This window comes from Lates calcarifer, linkage group LG17 (assembly GCF_001640805.2).
Source record: "Lates calcarifer isolate ASB-BC8 linkage group LG17, TLL_Latcal_v3, whole genome shotgun sequence".
NCBI lineage: Eukaryota > Metazoa > Chordata > Actinopteri > Centropomidae > Lates > Lates calcarifer.
In genome coordinates, this window is record NC_066849.1 from 25,922,446 (window position 1) to 25,947,690 (window position 25,245).

At 42.3% G+C, this 25,245-nt stretch overlaps 3 protein-coding genes across 10 annotated transcripts; 2 read left to right on the forward strand and 1 right to left on the reverse strand.

Annotated features, from left to right (window-relative positions):
* Positions 1-99: 99 nt before the first annotated feature.
* On the reverse strand, positions 100-3,422 carry bmb (brambleberry). Of its 2 annotated transcripts, XM_018670882.2 has the most exons (12): positions 3,159-3,422; positions 2,940-3,068; positions 2,663-2,848; positions 2,354-2,576; positions 2,142-2,258; positions 1,866-2,045; positions 1,580-1,786; positions 1,344-1,497; positions 943-995; positions 735-859; positions 533-654; positions 100-446 (listed from the first exon to the last, which is right to left on the reverse strand). In XM_018670882.2, exons 1-12 carry the CDS (start codon positions 3,420-3,422, stop codon positions 317-319), a joined length of 1,890 nt encoding a protein of 629 aa, XP_018526398.1. In that variant the 3' UTR covers positions 100-316. The 2 variants fall into 2 exon arrangements, with proteins under 2 accessions (XP_018526398.1, XP_018526400.1); XM_018670884.2 differs by lacking the exon at positions 1,580-1,786.
* pycr3 (pyrroline-5-carboxylate reductase 3) lies at positions 3,308-11,076 on the forward strand. 3 transcript variants are annotated; one of them, XM_051076961.1, is made up of 7 exons: positions 3,308-3,442; positions 7,412-7,505; positions 7,593-7,657; positions 8,459-8,638; positions 8,736-8,948; positions 9,413-9,505; positions 10,215-11,076. In XM_051076961.1, exons 2-7 carry the CDS (start codon positions 7,418-7,420, stop codon positions 10,416-10,418), a joined length of 843 nt encoding a protein of 280 aa, XP_050932918.1. In that variant the 5' UTR covers positions 3,308-3,442; positions 7,412-7,417; the 3' UTR covers positions 10,419-11,076. The 3 variants fall into 3 exon arrangements, with proteins under 3 accessions (XP_050932918.1, XP_018526405.1, XP_018526401.1); XM_018670889.2 differs by lacking the exon at positions 3,308-3,442 and adding an exon at positions 4,498-4,642; XM_018670885.2 differs by lacking the exon at positions 3,308-3,442 and adding an exon at positions 4,655-5,522.
* A 700-nt stretch (positions 11,077-11,776) lies between these two features.
* eef1db (eukaryotic translation elongation factor 1 delta b (guanine nucleotide exchange protein)) lies at positions 11,777-20,860 on the forward strand. Of its 5 annotated transcripts, XM_018670879.2 has the most exons (10): positions 11,832-11,926; positions 14,185-14,242; positions 17,141-17,258; positions 17,794-17,865; positions 18,553-18,615; positions 19,002-19,092; positions 19,894-20,006; positions 20,106-20,309; positions 20,406-20,600; positions 20,728-20,860. In XM_018670879.2, the coding sequence occupies exons 3-10, from the start codon at positions 17,145-17,147 to the stop codon at positions 20,764-20,766; spliced, it is 891 nt and encodes a 296-aa protein (XP_018526395.1). In that variant the 5' UTR covers positions 11,832-11,926; positions 14,185-14,242; positions 17,141-17,144; the 3' UTR covers positions 20,767-20,860. The 5 variants fall into 5 exon arrangements, with proteins under 5 accessions (XP_018526392.1, XP_018526395.1, XP_050932917.1 ...); XM_018670876.2 differs by lacking the exon at positions 14,185-14,242 and having other exon boundaries at positions 11,777-11,926; XM_051076960.1 differs by lacking the exons at positions 11,832-11,926; positions 14,185-14,242 and adding an exon at positions 13,873-14,021.
* The last annotated feature ends 4,385 nt before the right edge of the window (positions 20,861-25,245 follow it).

The following is a 25,245-nucleotide window of genomic DNA, read 5'->3' on the forward strand; positions in this document are numbered from 1 at the left end:
TTTTTTGCTGAATTTTGTAGGTTTTCATGTTTCACAGGAAGATAAATTCAACTTTTAAAACTACTGCTGCTACTCTCTTAGAATACACGACCAGACAGATTCATGGGTAAAGAAATAATTTATTAACTTAAACATTTAAAAACATGACAATAAAAAAGTACATTAAAAAAATCTGTCAGCAAAGCATCTCAAGCAAACTTAAATCTTCAAGCAAAGTTAACTACAAAGACACAGTAACACTTTGACCGTTTTTTGCGGAGAAATCCCTCTACCAAATAAACATAGTAAATCAAGTGAGCAGGGAGGATGGGGATTTTCAGGAGTGAACATAGGAGGCGAGTCCCGCTTCGTGGACTCTGCAGTACTCCTGTCCCAGTACGGCTCTCTTCTTACAGGCCTTCCCTGTTTTGGTGATTCCATTGCACAGCTGACGGCCTGACAGAGAGCTGCAACGGGAAAAAGACATTTCTGATCAGTTTATTGTGAGGAATCAATTCATATATATATTTAAAAAGTAATGACGAATACCGACCTGTTGCTCACTAGAGATGGGGTGGGACTTGCGCTTCTCGAGTCGTTCACGAAATCACGCGAGTCATTCGCTGCATCAAAAACACCTCCCAGGTTCCTCAGGGGTATATCATCAATCAGAGCCTGAAAACATAACTACATATAAATAATTCATGATTCATCAAGAGGCCTGTATTTCCTGTGACTGTCACCGATTTGCTCACCGCTGAATGAACTGGCCTTGGAGTGGAGTGACTGGAGTGATTGGGTGTTCCACTTATTGGCATAAACCTGGACTCCAACAGCAGCTTCCTGTGAGGGGGGGACACTGCTGATATGCCGAGGTTTCCTGCATACAGAGACATATTGAATTATTTCTAAAACATTTTATTGTTAAGGTTCAATATACGGAATTTATACTTTAATTCACACCTGATATGAAGCTGTCCTGGCTCAGCAGGTCATCTTGCTCGTCCTTTTCTTCTCTGAGGATAAAACGGTAACAGACTATTAAATAAACCAGCTTCAAAGCAGTAAGAGCACTTCTGTTCTGCATAGCTGCACAGTTGAGGAAATTTATTTTACTAATGGCAAAAGTTCAAATGTAGCAAATCTGCGTCAAAATGCACAATCAGGACACGTGTAATTACTTGAACCAGAGCTTCACCATAAATAAACTTTCACTCATTTTCTCTACACAGCTACACCAAATTTTCAGCTGCCTCTTGATCTTATTTGCCGTGTTGTTCCATCAGGATATCAGGCATTTTTTTTTTTTAAACGGAACTATCAGGAAATTAACTGTCAGGTTGTGGTCTTCTCTGCAGACTCACTTCTGTGGTGTAGAGGACGGTGGATATGAGTTGCAGGATGAAACCGGCTGCTTCAGCGGCTCCACAATCTCACATGGCGTCAGCGGCAGTGGGACCGCTGGCTTCTCTCCTCTGATGTGGAAACAGGCCCGCAACCGATTCACAAACCAGTGACCTGCAGAAAGAAAGAGAGATTTGTGACACATACGAATATCTGAGACGTTTTACTTGCCTTGTATGCAGCTTTGGCTTCGTACCCAGTGACAGAGTGAGCAGCAGCAGGCTGAGGCCGGTGAGATCCAGCGCTGGCTGCTGGTTGACCTCGGCCACTGCGTTAAGAGGCACGGTGAGCAGCAGCATCGCTCGAGAGAAGCCTGGACAGCGCAGGAACGTCAGCAGGACGGCACAGAATACGAAGTAACCCGTGTGTGCAATACACGTCCACATGGCTGTCAGACTCAAACCTGACAACGAGGGAAACCATCACTGAGCCATGATGAAGAACAACACAACATTTTCACCTCTGGGGTGTTGAAGTCTCACCTGCCCAGCCAAGGTAGCCCTGGATCATGTGAAGCCTTTCCTCTATCCGACTCTGCATGTTATCGATGTAGTGCAGCATGACTCCCAGCGTGCTGTTCATGCGCTCCAGTTTGTTCATCAGGTCGCTGTAGTACTGAGAGGTCTGGTCCTGGTACTGCAGAAACTCCAACATACTGTGGTCTGATCAGCCACAGGCACAGAGGGATTTAAAAATCTAGATTAGAAGTTAGAAATGTAGAAACTTCACTTTAGATTGTGATTATCTGTTTTTATTACCAATTTTTTGGTAGATGTCCTGAGCTTGGTGTCGGACATCTGCGAGGTCCTTGACGATCGCCTTGTGGCTGTCCTGCACCTCTGAGCCTTGGACCTGCAGATGCTCACTCACATTCTCTGAAAGGACAGGAAGACCAGCAGCAGGTATTAAATCTGATTTCAGACCAGCTGAGAGCTTGAATATACTCTATTGTGGTGTTGAAAGCACTCACCCATTTTCTTCGTAATGCCCTGAATGAGCTGAGCTACCAGCTCCTGTCCAGAGGCGATGAGAGCCTTCTCCTGACCCAGACGCTCCAGGTTGTCCTTCAGCGAGCTCTCCATATGCTCCTGGCCTTCGTACAGTTTACCCTGCTGGGCCTGCAGGGCGCTGTGTCCCTCCAGCAGCTTGTCCAAGGAGGCTGCAGTCAGCTCCCTCAACTCCAGCTGCCCTTCCTGTTTTAAAACACCACGATCAGAACCAAAGAAACCAGGACAACAAACTGTGCGTGGAGCTGAAGAAGCCAAAGGCCCGGCTCTACCTTCAGGTCCTTCATTGCATCCAGCTGGCTGGTGGCTGTGGAGATGAGAGCGTTGACCGTGTGCTCTGCTCTGCGCCGGAAGAGCTGCTGCCGGGTCGCGTAGCAAACAGAGCGAGCTCGGTTGCTCACTATGTGGTACGCGTTCCACGTGTCTGAGTCCATGTCTGCTGTGCACTCTTTTATAGACTGAAACATCACATCAAATCAGCACAGACGTCATTCAGGGAAAATACTGTTAATGTAAAAAAAAAAAACCTTTTAGTAGTATAAATTTTACCATTTCGTCTGTACATGCGTAGGTGCTGCGGCCCTCGATCTCTGCCTGGCAGTTAAACAGAACCACTCCAAGCTTTGCGAGCTGCTCCTCTGAGAGGCTTTCACAGCTCGCCCTCAGCCGGGCAACCACCTACGACAGAACACAACGCTGTTTTCACATGTGACAGACAAAGCAGTGACAGTGCTGTTCTGGCCTGGGCTGTCTAAGCTAAGCTCTTACCCTGTAGTGACAGCTGTCCAGAGGACTGAGCTCCATCTGTTTTGCCTCAGCCAAGAACTTCTCATCCACAGTGGCCATTTCAAACTGAGCATCCTTTGCAAGAAGTGCCGGAGCTGCTGCTGCAGGTGGAGCCGCTGCTGCAGGTGGAGGAGCCTCCGTCCGCCTCAGCCACTCAAACAGCCCGCTGCCTGCAGGACACTGACAGGCCAGAGCCACGATCAGCAGGAGATACCGGTGGTGGTGGAGGATCAGGAGACGGCCCATGTCTGGATGTTGAATTAAAGGTAAGCTTCTTTTTCAATTCAATCTTTATTGGCAAAAGATTAACAACAATTAATATTGCAAAGACAAACTGGTGGAATAGTAGATTCATATTTTTCTATCATTCATTCCTGTCGATGGATTCATTTGCACAGTGAAGCTCAAACATCCAGGTGAAATAACAATAAGAAAACCACATTTTGAGTGGAGGGAGTAAATTTAACAATGTCACTAGATGGCGACATCAACAGAGCAAATGTGCTTTAGTTAATGTTTAAAAATGTATATATGCAGAAATCCGGGGGTGAGGTTTTCGTGTCATTTAAGCTTGTAGTGTCTGAGCACCATTCATTCATTCATTCATTCATTCATTCATGCCTATGTTTGAGTGAAGACCACACTGAGGCTTGCCCAGGCATGTCTGCTCTCCAGCACAAACGCTCCTGACACTGCATCTACTGAAAAGCATGCAGGCATCGTTTACACTCCACCGAAAGTTTTGTTTACTCAGAATTATAAAAACGAAAAACCTAACTAGATGAGTTTAACACGGAGGAACAGGCAAATTTAGAAAGATTTTAGGTTTTTGTTCCCGGATTAATTTGAGCAGAAGAAAACAAAATGCTCAGAAGTTTGGCCTCTGCCTTCTCCGGTGCACAAAATTAAAGGTACATTTTACATTTTAACACATTCAAAGCGAACTTTTTCCTGTAATATATAAAAGTATAATACCTGAAAATGAATTAACTTGTCATTCTCAGCACGCCCGATTAAATGCACACTTTTTAAATACTGCTAAAACGCGTACCTGATGTTTAATTTTGCAGGATGGTCGTTCGCACGGAGTGAAAAGCTGATCCTGGGACTCCCTCACACAGCTGATTGGAATGACAGTTAATTTTTTATTTGTCCACCGCATCTCCGCCCATAACCAGGAGGACTCAGCCAATGGCATCACCCGTGGGGTGGGTTTGATTTATACCACAGCTGAAGGGGAAAGGCACGGTTCACGGACCGCGTGGGTGAGGGATGCTGAAGGCGCCGCCCACCTGGTGCAGCGGTGTCGCGGTGAAAAACAAACCCACCGATAGTTCACTTACAGTCAGCTGGTTGGCTCGGGGATGCTGCGGGTGAATCCGACGCGCTTGACAGTTAGTTTGATTTAAACTGCAAGTTTGAGTTTTACAAAGCGTCGGACAGCTGCAAATCTGACAAAACATCAGGTGAATAAACATCCTACCACCGACGTTAGCCGGTGTTATTCACGGCATCCGCCTGGCACCGTGTTTATGTCACTCCGTGTTACTTTATGGTTGTCCAGTCAACAAGAAACACGTGCATTGTATTTCTAATCTAATCTGTCCTGGATTATTTTCTCGCTATCCCTAGCTAGATACCAGCAGCGGGGCTAGTTTTCAGCTATCGTGGGGGGGTTATAAAGAGAGGGTTTTAACGGTTTACCGGCACGGTTTTCACCGCCTGTAGGTGAAACCGAGCTAAAGGTTTTAGCTAGCGACAGCGCAGCTCTGCCCCTGCCACGACAGACATGCTAATTAGCCGCCTAGCCGTGTGAGGATTCAGCCGTTGGGCTAACGGTTGCTAGCCGCGCGCTCGAGCTAACTAGGCAACGTTGCCACAACGACAATGGACGACTCCGGTATCAAGAAGCAGAACTGGGACGTGAAGGAGACGGAGCTGTTTCTGGAAATCCTCAAGGAGCTGGACATGAAGAAGTGTTTAGACGGGAGGAAAGTGAGGAATAACAAACTCTTCAAGGTGGCGCACAGGAGGATGACAGCGGCCGGCTACCACAGGTCCGTGGACCAGTTAAAGTTTCGCTGGAAACTTCTCAAAAGTGCGTACTACAAGTGCAAGAGGGAGCCGGACTCCCCGGCCCCGACTAAGATACAGGGCTGGTGGCGGTACGAAAAGACAATGATCGCTATCATGGAGTCCAGACACCCGCTGGTCGGAGCCGGGGTGAACTCGGACAGGAACGATGAAGCGACCGAAGACTCGGATGGAGACGCGTCGATGCTGCACTGGCCGCAGCCGCAGCCGCAGCCCTGCTCGGACAATACCACTCAGAACCTGGATTTAATTGTAGGGGTGACACCGTGGCTGCGATGTAGTTTGTCATTAGACCATAGCTGTGATTTTCTTTTTTCTTTCGTGTGTTGTCTAGATGCATGCAGTGGGTGGCCAGCTGTGTGTTTATTGTGAATAATACTCTCAGTTTCCAGTTTATTACCGCAAATTCATTCAGTCTAATACAACAGTCCTGCAATGTAGTTTTACTGCAGCTGTTGTAAAGGAGGTGATTCAACTTGAGCAGGTTTTTATAATAAATTATCAATCATCTGGTTTATTAAATGGTGTAAAATAGTCCTGGTTTTGTCTGAGTTCAGAATCCAAACACATGACATTTGCCATCATAGTAAGGCTGCAACAAACAGCTTTTTCATTTCTGATTAATCTGCCGATCATTTGCTCAATTAATCATTTGAAAGAGCCGAATTAAGGTCTGAACATTATTTAACACTCATAAAGGTAGAATTCATTTCAGGACTGCTGTGTTAAACTGGTACATGGTACTAATCTCTGAATATATTTTATCTCCAAACCTTTAGGTCTAAAGTTTGAGTCTTGGCTGATTTTTTTTTTTTTTTTTAAGTCTCTTTAAAATGAAAAATATTTGTTGCCAGTTCTCAGGGCAAAGTAGCAACTTTCAAGTTGCAGACTTTGACAAGCAACCACCAAAAACTCAAAAGATTTTCAATTTACAGTCCTGTAAAATGAAGAAGAGCAGCAAATCCTCACATTTTAGAAGCTGGAACTAGCACATATTTGAGATTGCAGCACGATAAATCAGTCATCAACTGTCAAATTGTTATTGAGAGGTTCTCTGTGTTCTTTTTCTGTACAGTAATCTGGTTACTACTGGCTTTTCCAGGTGCCCTGCTTTCTGAAGCATCGTCAGATTATGAGAGCAAGGGAGAAACCTGGTTTTTGTGCTGGATCTTTGAACTCTTAACTGGCCTGAATATGCCTTGGCATTAACCAAAAAAAAAAAAAAAGTGCAGGGGCAGTCGGCTGGGGCAGTTATGGGGGGAGGGGGGAGAAATCTGATTACTGACCAACTGTCAACCGGGATTTAACATGTTGACGGACTTCCTGCCTTAACCCGATTTCTCACTGTAATCAGGTTTGTCCTGTGCATGTGAACAGAGTCAACAACCACAATGCATCTCTCTGTCGCTGTGTGGTGTTGATGCATTGGCACCTGTGGTCTCTTGTGTTATCAATACAAGAGTCGCAATATTATGTGTTTTATGTATTTCTTTCTTCATTTAGTGAAGTTTTGTGACATCTACTGTGGCATTGTGGGTGATGGATGTGACACAGTGACCTACTTTTTAAAGTTTAAATTTGATTAGGATAAAAATGATGTCAGTTGTAATGAGGCAGGTGTCTCTCTGCTTTGTTTGAGAGAGTTTTTTTAGTTCTGGAAATATTCTCCAGGGCAGACAAAAAGAGACATCGTGACCATAAATGATTGATTCTCTGCAGCTAGTGATTACTTTCAGTATCAATTAACTCTGTAAATTATTTAATCTATGAATAATTTTGTCCATAAAACGTCAGAAAAAAGTGAAAAGTGCCAAGACGATGTATCTAAGTTGTTTGTTTTACTTTACCAATGGTTCAAAAACCTAAAGATACTCAGTTTACTCTCCTATATGACGAGGAAAGACATCAGGTCAGTGGAGGTTTGGCTTTTTGGCTCAACAAATAACTAAAAAGAAGTTTGCTTGATTTTCTCGAGAGTTGAATGATCATTAATCGACTAATCGTTTTGTAGCACTCTCATATATAACAGAGTCTTGGTCGTGTGATTCTGTTGTTGCTGTGAGAAAAGTAATGTGAGTCACACCTTATTCTTTAGGAAATTGTGAAACTCTAATTTGTCCTCTGCCTTTACTTTTGTCCAGATCAAAATGGACCCTGAGATGGACTCGCAGCTGAAAATCGGCTTCATTGGTGCAGGGAACATGGCCTTCGGCATCGCAAAGGGCATTTTGTCAGGTGAGTCTGGGAAAAAAAATCTGGGTAACACAGGCAGAGAGGTTTTAAGTGAAGGTGTTAAGGATCTAACTGTTGTTTCCACTGTAGGAAATGTTCTTCCTGTAAACGTCAAAGTGAGCGCACCGTCCTCCAGGAACCTGGGACGCTTTCAGGTACTTTTAGTTTTCTGGTCAGTTCACAGGACAGTGAGCAGCTGTGGTCGCGATCATGGAAACTGTGTGTGTGTGTGTGTGTGTGTGTGTGAGATTCTCTTATTAAAATGTTTGCACATAATGTAATAATTAAAATGTATGAATCAGTAACTCCTGTACAGAAATTAGCAGCTGATCTTCTCAGATAGACACGTGTGCATTAGTTAACAGAAACCATCCAAATACATACAGCCAAAAAAGAAACAGAAACTAGGACTTCTTATTTTCATAAATTAATCAGCCAGTTATTTTCTTGACTGTTTTGTCAGTAAACTGTTAGAAAACAGTGAAATGACTTCCTAAAACTGAAGAGTTGACTTCACATTGTTTGTTTTATAACAGTATAGAACAGAGGAAAGCAGCAATGCTAATATTTTACAAGTTGCCACTTAATTTTCTGTCAATCCCTGAAACAATGAATTGACTAATCTGATCTGCTCCAACTCAGATTGTCCAGTTAAAGCTGTTCACTGCTGCTGAAACAAGTCATGTAAGGCTGAAGGCTGAACTGACTGGAACAGCAGCAGAGTCCTGTAACTTTGGCTCCCACTGTTTGTTCCTACCTGTTGTTACTTAATGCAGTTACCTAGTGATGGACAGATGGAGCCTCATGAAGCTTTGGGACTGTTTGAAAAAGATGTGAAGCTCCCTCACTTTAAACTCAGCATGCACAGTGACATCTGGTGGTGTGCAAAATGTAGATGCGTCTTTTTAGTGTGTATCACTGTATTTCTGAGTGATTCCTCCTCCACCTGCTTTCAGGAGCTGGGGATTGCAGTCACTCACTCCAACGTCGAGGTGGTGTGTGGTTCAGACGTGGTCTTTGTGGCCGTCAAACCTCACCTGGTTCCTCTAGTTCTCAATGAGATCTCACAGCACATCACTGACAGACACATCATCGTGTCTGTGGCAGCAGGAGTAACTCTGGCAACAGTAGAGGAGGTGAGTGCCATAACCTAAATATAAGTTTAAAACAGGAGAAGCCAGCTCTGTGAAATGATTTATCTTCAACCTTTTCTCTCGTCTTTTGAATTCTAAGCTCCTTCCAGAGAATACAGTCGCCATCCGGCTGATGCCAAATCTTCCCTGTATGGTTCAGGAAGGGGCTCTGCTGTTTGCACGGGGAACACATGCGAAGCAGGAGGATGGAGCTCTGCTTCGCTCCTTGCTGCATCGTTGTGGTTTGGTGGAGGAGGGACCTGAGGCCTGGATCGACATCCATACTGGACTGAGCGGGAGCGGAGTCGCTTTTGTGAGTAACACAGGACTTTATGGTTTGTTTTATGTTGCAGGAAGTCTTTGTAACAGCTTTATACCAGGACTGACTTCATTACAGTTGATTACACTCCAGGCCAGTGATTAAACAATGACAGAAATGGGTCATTTAATAATTTAATACATAATTAATAGGTTGTGTACAGATCACAGATCAGTTTTATTCCAGCTGACTCTGCAGTGTTTTAGATTTTTAATAGTTTTCACACCAGCCTCTGGTTTAAACTCCTTTCACTGTTAAAGGGAAAGAGACATGCAGAGACTTGAAAGTTGCTGATGCTACATAGTAGCAGTGGACTTTGTTGAGGTTACCACAAAACATTAATTAAGAAGAAATCAAATCAAACCTGTCTGGAATGTAATGTGGTATTTTTATGAAACAGCAGAAAAACTGGACTTTTTCACCTTTTATAATCGGATGCATGTGACTCTTCTCTGCAGGTGTATCTGTTTGCTGAGGCTCTGGCAGAGGGAGCTGTTAAGATGGGCATGCCGAGCGCTCTGGCTCACAGCATCGCGTCGCAGACTGTTCTGGTCAGTTTTTACAGTGTTTGTGTTTTTGTTTTCACTGTAGCAGCAACATCAGCTTTAGTTTTGCTAAAAATAATTTATGCTCTCTAATGTGTGGAGCCAAAATGACATTTAAAAATTAATATTTTATTGAACTTTTTCTCAGCATAACAAGGGGACCTCCAGAAAAGCTCACAACATACACTACATACAGTAGTTTGTACAGGTCTGAGTCTTTTTCTCATTAGCCTGGAAATCAGTCTTTGGGCTTTCTCACTGTCCATGTATGTTTAATTATGGACGACATGTTTTATAAAATAAAGGTTTGTTGTTCAGAGCTGCAAACTGAATAATACTTGTTACAGTTTGCTGTAACGAATGATTAAAAGAAGGTGTTTTAGTTTGTAACCCGGGGACACTCTCTCCTGTTCTTGTAAATGCAGCCTGGTAGTGATACATAGTGATGTTTCTAGTTAAATAAAAAGCATGTCACTCTTAAATAAAAAGCTCTGTCTCTGTAGGAATCCATCCATAATGTTGTCAGACAATCTGAGCCTGTCAGCGTACAATTTCCTGGACAATTGCCCATTAGATTCCTTCTGTTCTGTGCAACATTCTCGCTCAAACTGAATCAGTTACGCTGGTTTCTGTCCCTATCAATGGTTTATACCTGAGAACATGGGAAAGTAAGGCCCATGTTCCTCTAATGTATTGTTGCTGCCATGTGTCACAGGGTGCTGGGAGGTTGTTGCGTGACTCTGGGAAGCATCCGGCTCAGCTCCGCTCTGAGGTCTGCACCCCAGGTGGAACGACCATTTACGGGCTTCACACCCTGGAGCAGGGCGGCGTGAGGGCGGCGACCATGAGCGCTGTGGAGTCTGCCACTGAGAGAGCCAGGGAGCTCGGCCGAAAGTCGGCGGCAGGAGGCAGAAAATGACGGCCGCCGCTTCGCCTTTTAATAACCGCTCATCGGACTTAAAGTAAAGCCAACAAACTGACTATTTAGCTCAAGAACACAGAGACAAAACGACACTCTTTATTTTTATTTCTCCGTTATTTGCCCCCTAAACAAGTGCATTTCATATTTCTTTTTTCTCTCTCTGAGCAGAGGGTTTGTTGTGAGCAAGACATTGACTCAATCTTAACACACTGACACTGACAAGTAAATTATTTAATCATGACTCTGTGAGCTACAGTTTTTTGAGAGAATGGTACTTTTACATGCACACCAATAATTCATGGATTAAGGCAGTTAGTTAGATCTCGTAGTTGTAATGTGGGGACGGAGACTGAAGCCGTTGATTAAACTTTATGCCTCACTAGCCTTGATTGGGTTATGATGTGCATGTAATGTGTAGTTGAGAATGGAACTGAAATGTGTGGATGTATTTAATTATAATATTTAATATTTGGCCAAACGAAACCTGAAATTCTAGGGATGGTTGTGCAGCTGCATTCCAGTGATAGTTTCTGTTCCAGGTGTAGCTTCCATCTAGTTGCTGGGTTTGTGTGTGGTCAGTGTGTAGAAAAAATATTTATGATCTACGATGCCAAGTGTGTAGAATCGATTTTCATAAAGTGTAATGTGAACAGGCTCACTTTGTGCACTGCCTTATTCATTTATTTAGAGTTAGGTTGAGCTCTCAGAATCAGCTTCTTCAGAGTTTGGAGGCTCAGATTTTATAGGTTCAGTTACATGAAGACACAGATCAAAGAGAAAAATAAAGAAAGTAGAGGATGGAGGCTGGAGCCCTTAAAGAGCAGAAAGCTGAAGAGCTGTGTGATCATGTGTATGTGTTAAACCTGAAATTCAGACTTTAACCTTAACTCTGGAAACAGCAGCGACAGACACAGGTGACATCTCACCTCCAACAATTCATTCATTCATCTGTTTGTTGACAAAATTAATCATCCAAAATTTTGGTATTCAGCAGAGCAAAAACAACAGACTTCAGTGGTTTCAGAGTCAAATTTCTATTTTAAGAGAATAAAATAACCTTCTGTAGGTCTGTCACTGCTTTACCAGGTTTAAGATTTTACAACACCAGTGTAAAATATTGTGTCTTAAGCTGTAAAAGCTTGTCCTGCAAGGTCAAAGGTTGAAAATTCAGGAAATGCTCCTTTAAATTAAAATTTGACCCAATTATATGTAAATTATGTAATAAACAGCAGTGAATGTCCTTTATACCAGAGTGTCAACAATAGGTGAGGTTTAACATGAGGCATCCAGCAACATTAATGATTCATTACTCCCCCCTCCCCCATCCTCTAAGATCACACAATCACCGCTGCTCCTTCCTCCTCCTCCTCCTCCTCCTCCCCCCTCTGCCTCCTCCTCCGCCGCCTCCTCCTCCTCCTCCTTCTTCCCGTTGTCACTCTCGGCTGGAGAAACACGCGTTTTGTCCACCGGCCTGGTCTCACTCCGTCAAGACAAAAAACACAACAGTAAGTAACGTTAACGGGGCCTGACAGCCCGGGTTTCAGTCCGGGTTTTACTCCTGGAGCTCCGATAACATAATATGTTTGTGACATTAGTGGATATTCAGCCATTTACTGACAGGAGCCTGTGCTAGCCGAGGCTAGCTCACGGCTAGCTTAAAGGGGGGTTAGCTTGCTAGTGCTAACGCTGCCCGGAGCGGCAGTCACGCCGGGCGGACACCGGCTCCTGCGGCCGCCTGTGACATTTCACATAACCGTGAAAATGAAGAATGAAAGCTTTAGTGTCATAATTTAAAACAACCATGGTTATTTTGTTGTCCTGTGATATGTTAACCGCTTACGAAGAGCATTTATCCAAGCTAGGACCACTTCAATATAATGAAAGAGGGCTAATGTTAAGGTTAGCAGGGCGCACCTTTTAATGATGACAGCTCTGTTTAGGCTTTGAACCGCCTTTTACTGGGTGACATCTTACACGTCAGGCTTTTATTTTTAATGTCAGTACATATTTTTTACCTTTTTATTGAAAGTGCTGAGTGTAAAGTCCATAAAAGCAGGTTTATGATCTCTTTTTGTTCCTTTCACGGTGTCTACAGGCTTGAAAAGTCTTAAAAAGCATTGATTTTAAGATATAAAAAAATATAAAATTCAATTTTCAAACGTCTCAAATATTTCCAGCACTGGCAGCATAAAACATTTTGCATGTGCTTTTATCAAAACTGCCTGGAAAATGTCCAGTTCCATTGTTCCAGGTGTCTGATATTCTGTAAAATTTAATTGTTCAATCTTTTGGTCCATTTAATCATTCCTGTTTTTCTGTTTGTCCACATTCAGGTTGTGTTTAATGATTAGTTAATGATAATATTCAGAAGTAGAAGGAGACAGTGATTAAATGTGTCAGCATCATTCATACTTTAGTTGGTAATGATTGCAAATTCTATGTATGTTATAAAGATATTTACATCTTTAAGTTTATTTTAGTGAACCCTGCAGAAATGCTGCTTTTCAGATTTGTGTAGGAGCATGGCTTACTGCTGTTTAAAGGCACTTAAATGTTAATAAACCATATGAAGCAGGTCAACCACCATGAAATGAGCAGATATTTAAAGGATAATCAGTATTATTGTCAAGAAATCCCATGAAAAAAACAAAGCAAACAATGAATTGATCTTAATACCAAGTATTGTGTGCGTGCAGAACACATCAATGAGCTACACAGCTGTACTGGGTGACATGTTCCTTCATTACCATGAATTGAACAGACGTTCACTGTAGTTTATTTTGAGTTGATCCCACATACACTGTCCTGCTGCCAGAAATACTCACTAGTGCACCAAATCTGTGTCTAAAAATAGCACCCAACAAATTCACTATCAACATATGTTAAAGTAATGTTAACTGGAAACTACAGTGACCAGCGGTTCCAGGAAATTGTGCAGTGCTTGGGGGGTAACAAATACAGAATACTGCCAGTGTTATCCTTTAAATAAGTGGTTTTTGAATTACCACGTTGCTTCAAAAATAGCTCATGTAAAACACTCATCTTTCCATAAATCGTTGTCCTCTATGACCTAGAAATTTGTGGTCATTATTTCCTAAACCTGCTGCCCCAGGAGTGTAAATAAGAGCAGGCACAGTGATCTAGTTTAGCAATGAATTGTGGTGGGAGGAGGGGAAATCTACAAAATGTGGCACGTAATTGCATGTGCCAGTGCCAGCGTGGCTCAGAGTCAGCATCTGAGACTGCCTTTTTTCCCTAAAGTTGTAGCATCATTGCTCATTTGCTTGATTAGCTCATTGGACTGAGGAGTTTTGAAAGGACTGCTGTAACAGCAAATGTGCATTTTTGTTGATGGAGAGAAAAAACTATTGCCAGAGCTTTCCATTTTAGGCCAAGAGGAAAGCAGATGATGTAGGGGGGAGAGGGAGGGTTTGGGATGTATCCAAGTTGTGTTACCCAGTGTTCTTGCTTAATTTCAAATGAAACTGAAAGTATTTTTCATCTTCACCCATCACTCAGGATTAAATGTTGAGGGTTTGTTTTAGAGAAATCTTTAACATGTAGCTTCTCTTCTCTCATCTTGCATTCAGAATTTGACAAGTGAGTATTCCTTAAAACATCAACATGTACCGTGTTTGAGTCTTGTGTTGTTGTTTTTTTATTTTCTACATAGTTGTATCCCCTGTATTTGTGTGATTGTTTTGCAAGGTGGTGATTGTTAAATTTCTCTTTTCACTGGCTTACGGTTAACTGGATGAAAAAGAACGTGTTGAGCGTTTGACTTTGATACTAGTGTGAGCTCAGCATCTTTACAGAGGAAGGTGAGTTAAGAGCTTGAATAAATCTTTTTTCTAATGAACATGAAGTAGGAAATGACTTCCCAAAACAGCGTCCGTATTCGTTTCAGTGGCGTATCAGTGTTGTATCAATATCACTAACGTTCACGTTATGAAATGTCAAGGGAATGCATTTCCTGTATTGCAACACAATACTGTAACGTCATAAAACTGGCATGGCTTGGCTCTTTGCAATTTATTGAATCAGTTTGCTTGCATGAGCATGTCAGTGTTTTTCAGCGATCCATCAGTGTCAGCTTGTCTTTTTTTAATTTCAGTGGTTGTGATAGTTTGATCATATCCCTCTCTTTCTTTGCATGCTTTCATGTCATTGTGTCATTGTGTTAAGATTTGCCGAGTCTTGTGACTAATTTAAACTTAAAATGAGTCTTTTTTTACTGAGACGTATTTAAAATACAGTCATGGGAAAAATAGTTCTAGGTTAGACGAGCAGTGTCTTTTAATTTATGTTGTAAGAACCATTGATAATACTGTGACTGCAGCAGAATGCCGTGAATAATCAAGGCAACAAAGGTCTCAAACAGTTCATGTAAAAATATCCTTACAGGCAGTCAGTGTCCAAACTCTAAAGACAGGAAATCCAAGTCTTGTCCTTACAAGCAGTTTTGGATTTGTAAGGCTGAGTTGTTTGTTCTGGAAACCAATTTGGTGGCAGGAGAAACTGCAACTTGGGACTTTTAGCTTCATTTAGACTCAAAACAATGAAGGCCAGATGAGTTTTCCTGTACTTACTTGTACTCTTGAGTCTGTAGTATGTTAGCTTAGCTGGTTTCCCTCCTAGCTTTTGTATGACTAAGTGTCTGCTGTGTATGAATTTCTGGATGACACTGATTCTAGTAGATTCCAGACACTGAACATTTCAGTTCATCTGCATGGATTTCTTCTATTTTCCTGCATGCCTTTTGTGTTTCTCTGGGACTGATTTGTAGACTCCATTTGCTATCATACGTTCAGCTCTATAAAAACACTGAGTCTAATAGATCAATCCCTTTGTGTCTCTAAACCTTCCTGCGTCTCTCTCAATAATCCAAAAGCCTGTACCTGTTATTCTCTTGTTTTTTTTTTCCTGCAACGGATCAAAGATGATGTCTAAGAAGTGCTCTGCAGCGGATCAGTCGGAGCATGATCAGCCTCCCAACCACTGTCAGGTGGACCGGTCCGCGAACGCAGCACTGGCGTGTAGGAACAAGAGCGAATTGGGTCAGAGAAACGGAGAGACGGCGTCATCCTCCCCGGAGAGCGGCAGCTTGAACGGAGACGGAAAGCGCAGCGGGAAAAGTCGCCGCCGCAAGAAACGCTCATCTAATTCCGTGAGCCGCCCCGAGGAGAAGGTGGACAGTAAGACCAAGACCGAAGAGAAGCCTGACAAAAAGCCTCAACAGTCGTCTGACCCCAGAGCCGGTCTGATCGGCCTGCAGTCCGAGTGTGCTAACGTGTGGTTTGAACGCAGCCTCTACGAGCGAGCCGAGAGCCTCTACCAGTGCTGGTTGGCGAGCTCTTCCAATGGGACCACCAAATCAAACCGGTCACCTCCGCAACATGGGAAACACTCAAACTCTCCATCCACTGTGGCTCCGTCTTTCTCAGGACTGGCTTGCCACCATGGCGATCAGGTGGCTTGTCACCATGTTGTCCAGGCAGTGTGGGTGAACAAGACAAACTTTGACCAAGCAGAACGCCGTTTCGTTGAAGAATCCATGCAGCCGTCCATTCCAAACTCTCTGGACCTCCCATCCCCTCCAAATCGCTCCGCTGCACCCAGAACTCCCGATGAAGGTTATCAGTCTCTAGCTCCGACTCCTGCAACCCCTGTCGTCCAGCAGGCAGCCGTCACGCCGACCAATCGACAGTCGATTAACGGACTGCCTCGCATCCCGGTGGAGTTGCTCAGGGATGTGTGGCTGGAGAAACCGCTGTACGACCGCGCCGAAGCAGCCTTTTACCAGAACCTATACGGCAACAATTCCTCTAAACGGTCCAGCTGCACCTCCACATCTAGAAGTAGCGACCACCCTCAAAGCCTTGTCGAAGAGGAGGAGGAGGAGGAGGAGGTGGTGGTGGAGGAAAAGCGGGAGGTCCAGCAGGGCAAAGCAGAAGTCTTTCACGCTCTGCACCCGATCCAAGAGGAAGAGGAGCCAGCCGAGGTCCCCGAGAAGGAGGAAACGGGAGTCTGCTACTTCCTCCACCCAGACAGCGAGCGAGTGTGGCTGGACAAGTGGCGGTATGATGCTGCGGAGAGCCGTTTCTACGGTTACAGTGGAGATAAAGCTGCTACCGCCGCAGTGGTGGTGGTGAAGAAGGGACGGAGGCCAGAAGCAGATGCCCCGTCAGTTGCCTCCGCCGCCCCACTGAGGGACAAGTATGACCAAAACTGGGAGAATGGAGGCGCTCCAGATGTTTCAGTTCATCTTTCATTGGGTTTCTCTTTAAACCATCATGTGTTTCCCTTTTTCTGAATGTGTGAGGTTTTTTTTCCTCCTTGTTCATCTTGTGTTTTTTCATTTGTCATTCATTTCTTATCTCTTGTGGTCTGTTTTTAATTTTCCTGAATGACTGTTTGTATGAACCATTGTTGCGTTTCGCCAGCTTCACTTCATTTAAGGTTTCTTTTGTATAGTTGTGTTGGGATTCGTTTGTCTGTTTGTGGGGACTTTAGATGAAAGAACTTAATTAATAAGCATTTTATTAAAGACTTTCCAGCTAATAAATGTAACATTGTCAATCTAGATCACATGCCAGGTGATTTAAGTATAATTTTTGTAATTAGTAGTAATAATATAGATTTTTCTTTTCTTTTTCCCTGACCTCCTGTGTCCTGTTCATACATCCCTCTCTTGTCCTTCCTTGCTCTTGCCTCTGTAGCACCATGAGCGCAGTCGACTTTCTGGCCCAGGAGAAAATCTGGTTCGACAAAACTCGCTATGACGAGGCAGAGAGACGCTTCTATGAGCGCATGAACGGGCCCTCGCAACCAGCACAGGTACGCATACGTTCCCTTGTGTATATTTACTGAATATAACATTCTTTATTCTCCAAAATATCAAACTAGTATGAAATAAAGGTACGTGGTTAAAAATTTTGTGATATTTGACCATTGCGTCACCCGACATGACCAGGCACAAAATGGTTGACATTGCAGCTGTTTTCATTTTAAACCTTGATGCAGTCTGTCCACACTGCACACAAAAGCCAACCAAAAACCAATCAAACATTTTAGAACACCTCTATTGAAATTTAAGTCCAGTTAATAACCTAAATAATGATGTGTTTGGCTGTTGAATGGGTCAAAAACTCAGATAACATTTTGTTAAACAAAAAGATTCCAGGATTCCTTGTCTCTTCTCCAGATGTATATTTGTCTTATGCCTTAACTTCAGATTACACTCAGACATTAAACTGTACTTTTCCATTAAAAACTGGAAAACGAGAAAAACCTTTGACTGATAGTGTAGCTACAAAGACACTGCTCATTTAGTCTCTAGGTATAGGTATTAACATTGACCTCTGTCTTTCAGGATGTTGGAGCTAACAGCATTCTGCAAGACATTGCCCGAGCCCGCGAAAACATCCAGAAATCTCTTGCAGGAGTAAGTATAAGTGTGTGTGAGTGTGAGTGTGTGTTGTATCTGAGCTGGAGTTAGAGGCAACATCCGTCTCTTCTTATTTCCACTCACATTCAGCTGATTACAGTCCAAATATACAGTGTACATATATACTTTCATTAGACTGTCTTGCATCCAGTGGTTCTTGGAGTCAGTACCTGTACATTTCTGCTGTGGATGTCATTTATTATTATTGTAATAACAGAAAATTGAACTTGTTTTCTTGTGACCAAGTCGTGTTAGGTTGTGTAATTTCACTTGGTGGCTTGTACAGTATGAGTTGGTGCTACGTGTCATTTTACACATTGTTCAGTGAAACTAAGTCCTTTTCCTTTTTTCCTACTCTGACCTTTCATAGTTGGGTAAACAGCAGATAACAGTGACTCAGAAAACCTGTGGTACATTGAACACGTAATCTGTACATGCTTAGATATGCTGGACAGGATCTTGTTTTATTGTAATAGTTGTCATTTACTGTTGCTGAAAGGTTAGAAAATTGTCTTGTTTTTCACGTAGAGTAGAAGCTGTCTGTCCAGCTCCAGCTGCAGAAACCTTCCTGCTTGGAGACACATAAGCTCCATAACCTCCAGCTCTGTGTTGTTCCCTCGGTTGCCCTGTTTGCGTTATGTCCGACACTCCTCAATACCTGAATTCCTCCCCCCTCCCCCTCAGCTGAAGACCACACTGAGTAAGAGAGGGTCTGATCAACCTCCCATGAGTCAACACTCCCAGCTTGTAAGTGCCACCAAGCCTTGTGTGTCACTGGAAGCTCCTCTGCTGCCAAAAGCTGCTTTGTCAGTGGACACGCTGACATCCACGCTCGAGTTTGAGTTCATTAGAGTTCAACCTTTACTCAGCTGTTGAGGTGGTGTTTTTGTGTGGAGTGTTGCAGACCAGGTAGCTGCTTCATCACACTTATATTTCTATCAGGGTCCATCTACAGCTGCTGTGCTTCTGCTGCCACTGTCTGGTTGTAGATGCTGCTGAGATGGACACTGGCTGTGTGTTGTGTGTTCACATGTGGGGTCTGTGTAACCGTCCTGGTACTAATCCTCTGGTTTGTCCATTAGATTTCCCTCTCACTAAACTACTCCTCCTCTGGTTGTGTGTTTACTGTGCAGAGCACCAGCAGCAGCAACAGTGCAGCTGATCAAGGAGAACTCGTCTCTCGCATCAAGAGCCTGGAGCTGGAGAACCAGAGCTTACACAAAGGTGGGTTAGTTTCTCAGCTCTGTTAAAATATAAATGCTTTTTGTTTTCTTAACCCATGTGAAGGTTATTTTAGTGTCCATGGGCACTGTGTGGATATTATTAGATCTGCTCCCGGCTCATCCCCAACTCATCAAATGTAAATCAAACAAAAATGCCAGTTATTTGTGGATTCCAGCTTCTCCTGTGTGAGGTTTTTCAGCTCTTCTCTATCTCATCATTATAAACAGTCATTTTTTAAAAACTGTGGTTCAGACAGTTGCATGATGTGATTGTCATTTGTCCCTGTTTTCTGATGTTTTATAGGCAAAATAGTGGATTCACTGTTGCACTTACTTGAGGCCCTAATCTATTAATATGTTTAGTCATGTCATCTTCAAATTGAATTGAACTGAATGACAAATGGTCATCAGAAATTAATTGAGGTCTAAAAACTGCTTATTTTACACGACCAACATCTGAAGAGCCAAAGAATTTAATTTTAAATTCTGTAGAAAGGAGAAAAGAATCCTCCCATTTGAGGAGCTTTAACCTGAAAATATATTTGGTTATTTTACTTGACAAAGACTTACAGTGATCAAACTTGTTGGTTAACTTTCAGTAAATGAACCAGGTTCATCATTAAGTGTTTATGATGTACCATCATTAGGCCTCTTACTCAGATTTATTATCCAGTGTACTTTTCCCTGCTTGATTTGTTTGATTACTGCTGGTCCTCAGATATATGATCATTTATGTATTTTTTAACCTCTTTATGTTAGTTTTTTTATGTGAGACTCATTGACTGTGTTCCTGTTTCTTTAGTGGTGGATGACTTAAGAGCAGCACTTTCCAAACTTGAATGTCGAGTAGCAGTTCTGGAAAAATCTCCTGCAGCTGTAACTCCAGCTCCCGCTCCCTCGGTCCCCTACACAAATGTGAGTTTGTACAGAAAGTTTTCATCAGTTCAGTAGTCGTTTGCTCGCAGGAAAGTCAGTATAGAGCACTGTTTGAGTGAGCAAGATCTCTCCTTTCAGGGCACTACCGTCCAGCAGAAGACCACCGCCCCAGTCAAAGAGGAGGAGGAGGAGGACGATGACGACGACATCGACCTGTTTGGCAGCGATGAAGATGAAGAGGCAGATAAACTGAAAGAGCAGAGATTGAAAGAGTATGCAGAGAAGAAGGCAAAGAAGCCCGCCATCATCGCCAAGTCCTCGATCCTATTGGACGTTAAACCTGTAAGTTAAACTCAAACTTCAGTGTTGACACGGGAGCTTAAAGCCTTTTAATCTGGTCTTTATTATTCACCTTCCTCCTCCTCCTGTGTTTTTCAGTGGGATGATGAAACGGACATGGCAAAGCTGGAGGAGTGTGTGCGATCAGTTCAGGCTGACGGTCTGTTATGGGGCACATCCAAGCTGGTTCCTGTGGGTTACGGCATCAAGAAGCTCCAGATCGCATGTGTGGTGGAGGATGACAAGGTGGGAACAGACATGTTGGAGGAGGAGATCACCAAGTTTGAAGACTTTGTAAGTCCTGTGCAACACACAGATTTCACTGTGTACATAATGTGTTTGCAGGTGTGACACTGCTACAGTAGAAATCTTGTTTCCACAACCTGTAAACTAATTAAAGTCTCACTTTGTTCTGTTTCAGGTCCAGAGTGTCGACGTAGCGGCTTTCAACAAGATCTGATCCCAGTGTGTCTTTTTCTGTCTGTCGTCACGCCTTGTTTCTCTGCTGATTGTGTCAACGGTTAATAATAATAAAAACCAACTCTAGCACTGAAGCTAACACGTCTCTAGTGTTCTTACTCCAGGTTATACAAGGTCAGTTCATCCAATAGACAAAAACATTTTCTCATGTATCCTCTGTTGATGTCTGGACATGCAGATAGTTTTGGTTTTTGCTTCCACTACTTTCTAACAAGGCTGTAGTCCTGATGACAGTGAGGCCTGTGGGTTATTCAGAGTAGCAGGGACACTGGAAGTCATTTTGTTGTGTTGCCAGCACCAAAAAAAAATGTAATTGTGTGTCTCAAAATTTGAGGAAAAACTGTCTGCATGACTAGATACCAGTAGAGGTAAGTCAGGAAATGTTTTTGTTTTTCAATTTGGCTGAAATGACTGATATATTGTTTAGGGTTTATTCTAATTTGCAACCTCACCACTAGATGCCACTAAACCCTACACACTGGTCCTTAAATATTTACTATACAATGAATAATTCAAGGATCAGATGAGATGGTCACCATGACTTGACACGTCACACTCCATGTTTAACTCAGGCCAGTCATAGCTGACAGTGTTTTCCAACATGCAAAGATCATGAGAGTGATGGAGCAGGAGGGGCCAAACTAGTCGAGAGCGTGTTCATGAGTTAAAGACAAACTCTGTGGTTAGTTCTGTGTCTGTATACGACACACTACACTCCTGTAGTCTGATCCTGGGCAAAAGGCACAGCAGTCAGTGAGGTATCAAGTGTCACATGGTGGCACTGTTACCAGCCTGCACTGATTAAATACAGTATATCCAACACTGTTAATACCAGAGCCACAATTAGAAAATACAACTAGAGAAAAGTAATCCTGACAGATGGAAAAATTCTATTATATATATATATATAAATATTAATCAGTAGTGGTTTAATGTCAACTACTGTATTTCATTTAAGATTTGTGCTGTAGTTCTGAACTGAACTGAACTGATAGACTCTACCGTTATTAACATTACATATTTTAACAAATAAAACTGTCTTTAACGTCACTGTAACTCATAGTTCTATAGACATCTGTACTTCCACGGGTACTGTTAACTGTTATGGAGCCATTTTGAAAATATTACTATACAAATCATTCCACTTCCGCAAAGAGGGCCTCTCTGTTAGCACTTTTCAGTATGCGCTATTTCCATTGGTTAGAACCACCGCTGGTAAGAGTTGTTTCCACCAATCAAAAGCGGTTGGTAGGCGGAGCAGAATCGGTCGGCCAATCACCGTTCGTCTGTCGATGTTGGCTAGTGTGTTGTCGCCAGTGGCCGTGAGGAGAGCATGACGGTGGAGAAACAAAGTTGAAAAACAAGTGAAAATACGAGTAAAACCACTGTTTAACTCGTTGCCTCGTTGTTTTGCTTCGTTTGCATTGTAACTGAAGACGCCTGGATGCTCAAACAAGTGAAGCTGGACGCTGAACACACGCGACGGTAAGGGTGACAAGCTAACTAATTAGCGGTGAGCACTAGCGTTAGCATTAGTGCTAGCATCAGCGACGAGCATTATCGTTACCCTTATTGTTTGATAACATTTTTGGTCTTATTACCCATTTTCAGTCGTTTTTATTGCATGTTTATGTTTCTGTGACTAAAGCACCGGTTTCTCAACCGAACCTCCGCCATGACCTGAGATGTGGGGCCTCAGTGATGGTCTGTTTACAGCTCTTTGTGTTTGTTTGCGGTCACTTTGCGTCTTTGCGGCCGGTTTGTGGTAGTTTATGTCTTTCTGGTCTTTTTGCATCGTCGTATGGTCACTTTTGTGTGTTGGTTTGTGGCCGTTCCCGGTCATGTTGCCTCTTTGTGGTGAGTTAGCATTTCGTTGTGATCATTTTGTGTCTCTTCCTGATCGCTCTACATTTCCGGTCAGCTTTTTGTCTCTTTGTGGTTGTGTTTTTATCCTCCTGATCACTTTGAATCTCCTTGCGGTCAGGTTTGTTTTTTCCCGGGGATTTATTGCAGGTGACTCTGGACTCTGGACATGTTGTTTAACAGATGTGTATGTTTAAGTCATTTGTGTTGAATTGATCAAAAGCACTGTAGGTAAAAGCAAACAAATGCTAAACTGATCGTCCATCTCTCCGTGGTTGTTAAACGACTCTTGGTGGCGTTTGTATTGTTGCATTTTGTATTTCTTTATGGTCGTTTGTTTCTTTGTCTCTTAATGGTTTAGCATCTCATTGTGATGGTTTTGTGTGTCTTTGTGCTCTTTTTGTTGCATTTTTCGTTATTACCTGGTTGTGTTGCATCTCTCTGGATCAGCCTTTTGTCACTTTGTGGTCTTTTTGTGTCTCTGTCGTTTTTGTTTGTAGTCTTGTGGCCATATCCCTGGCTTCATTTCCTGGCTGGTGTTATTGTTAATTTATAAGCGCTGTGTCAATCTCTGTAAATCAGAGATGGACAGATGCTGAACTCAAACGCCTGAAAGTCAGTGGTGAGGACATTAGCGGTTACTGAGAGCAGGGAAACTTTTGTCTCTTAGTCGTAGTTTTGCATGTGGATTGTAGTTTTTCATCCTTTTTTGTGTCATCAGGTGCATCGCAAACCAGATTTTAACTCTGTGCCCCTCTACAAGTTTGAGCCTGAAGATCGGGTCACAGGTCAGAGGTTACTCTCAAGGTTTTAGCAGCATGTGTCCTGTTCTTTTTAAGCTTGATGAAAAGGTTGTTTTACTGTTTTTTACTTTGTTTATTGGTTTCTAAAGTGTCCTCCTTGTGTTTTCCAGGTCTATGTGTTGAGCTGCTGCAGCCTGGAGGGAAACACCAGCTCTCACCTCACACACCAAACAGGTCAGCAACTGCTTTTACTCTTATGATTCAATGTCACTGTTTAAAAACACGATGAAGTCAAATATTGGTATTTTAATAATTTATTATCAAACATAATAACAATCAAGTCTATAAAATGTCTGACAACGTTTCTGACAGTTCTAATTTCCTGTAACTCAAAGTGACGTCTTCAGATGCCCAAAACCCAAACATTCAAGTTCGGATCAGGAGAAAGAAAAGTTTTTAATTCTCATGTTTGATAAACTGCAGTCAGCAAATATTTCACAGTCAGGACAAAGTTTTGTTTTTATTGATAAAATCTAGCAGCAAATGTTATATCAAATTATACACTGTACAAATGAACACACAACTAAAACAAAACCAGGAACAAGATGTAGTTAGCTGTACTCATTTTAAATCCAGCTGAATATAAGGAGAGATGAAGTCTAAAATCAGAGACTCAGAGAGGATCAGTATTCACTTTAATCTTTATAACTTTTAATGCTGGAATGTACATGTTAGTTATGTTTCCATATGTGTCAATAACAGTGTAGAAATACTGCTACAAGTCAGTTCTCTGTACATACATTTACTTTAGTTAAAAGAGAAATTGAAGAGATTTGTGTTTTTTTAATGTGCTTTCATTTTCTGAAACACTCCTGTAATCTTTGGAAAATGTTGTAATTTCACTTTGTTGATGAGGAACAGGTTCTAGTCTTCTGATGATTTTCCTTTGTCATTTCTTCTTTCCTTCAGGTGTCATCGCTTCATCCATGAGTCCAGAGACCAGGATCCATGACAGAGCAGCATCCAGGTAATTCAGAAACAGTTTGACACCAACAGTCCACCAGAGACATCAACTGTATCACTGATCAATAATCAATCTCCAGTCTGAATAAAAACTCACTCATGAAGTTTATTTTCAGAGTGGATGTAGGAAACACAATTCAAAGAAAAGGAAGAACGTTGCTCCAAATTATTATCATTGTTAGTTTCAAAAATCAGGGGAAAGAATTGAGAAGGATGCAGTAATCTTATATTCTCATGTAATCAACAGCTCTGCTTTGTGTTAGAAGTTATTTTTATTCAATTTGGAAAAATCTTGGTTTTAAATAAATGTTTTCTGTTTTCCAGGTGAACTCACAGAAACCACGGGATCCACTGAAGATGAAGGTAGGAACAGATTTTTATTTCTTATAACAACAGATCAGGGAACAAAATGATCAAACGATGATCAAACTTTAGATAATTTATTATAATAACAACCATAAAATACAAGTAGTGCTGTGGTAAATAGTGATTGTGCTTAAGCAGCAATAATTAGTAATTACATAGTATAATAGGAATTCAAAGAAGGTAGTTATTCATTGTACTAATTAACATGTGTTGTGTGTCTGTGCAGGAGCAGGTGAAGATCTGGACCTGAAGTGGATCAGAGAGAAAACAACTGTTACGAAGCTGTTAAATAATTAAAGACTGATCAGCACCTACAGACTGAAACACTGAGACACTCACACATGATGAGCTCATTGTCCAGAGACTAACATGTGTCTACACACCTAGTACACTGTATCACATACAGTTAAAAGTTTTTAAAGACACTGAACAGAAACACGTTGCTCTGTCAGAACTACACTGTG

Bases quoted from the DNA above. Each gene is read 5' to 3' on its own strand.
- pycr3 (XM_018670885.2), top strand. From the start codon at position 5,064: ATGGACGACTCCGGTATCAAGAAGCAGAACTGGGACGTGAAGGAGACG. The intron at 5,523-7,411 runs GTAGGGGTGACA...ACTTTTGTCCAG, and splicing joins CTCAGAACCTGGATTTAATT to ATCAAAATGGACCCTGAGAT. The intron at 9,506-10,214 runs GTCAGTTTTTAC...CATGTGTCACAG, and splicing joins TCGCGTCGCAGACTGTTCTG to GGTGCTGGGAGGTTGTTGCG.
- bmb (XM_018670882.2), bottom strand. From the start codon at position 3,422: ATGGGCCGTCTCCTGATCCTCCACCACCACCGGTATCTCCTGCTGATC. The intron at 1,498-1,579 runs GTACGAAGCCAA...TTCTTTCTGCAG, and splicing joins GCTGCTCACTCTGTCACTGG to GTCACTGGTTTGTGAATCGG. The intron at 860-942 runs GTGTGAATTAAA...CTCTGTATGCAG, and splicing joins CCAGGACAGCTTCATATCAG to GAAACCTCGGCATATCAGCA.
- eef1db (XM_018670874.2), top strand. From the start codon at position 15,361: ATGATGTCTAAGAAGTGCTCTGCAGCGGATCAGTCGGAGCATGATCAG. The intron at 17,866-18,552 runs GTAAGTATAAGT...CCTCCCCCTCAG, and splicing joins TCCAGAAATCTCTTGCAGGA to CTGAAGACCACACTGAGTAA. The intron at 20,601-20,727 runs GTAAGTCCTGTG...GTTCTGTTTCAG, and splicing joins TCACCAAGTTTGAAGACTTT to GTCCAGAGTGTCGACGTAGC.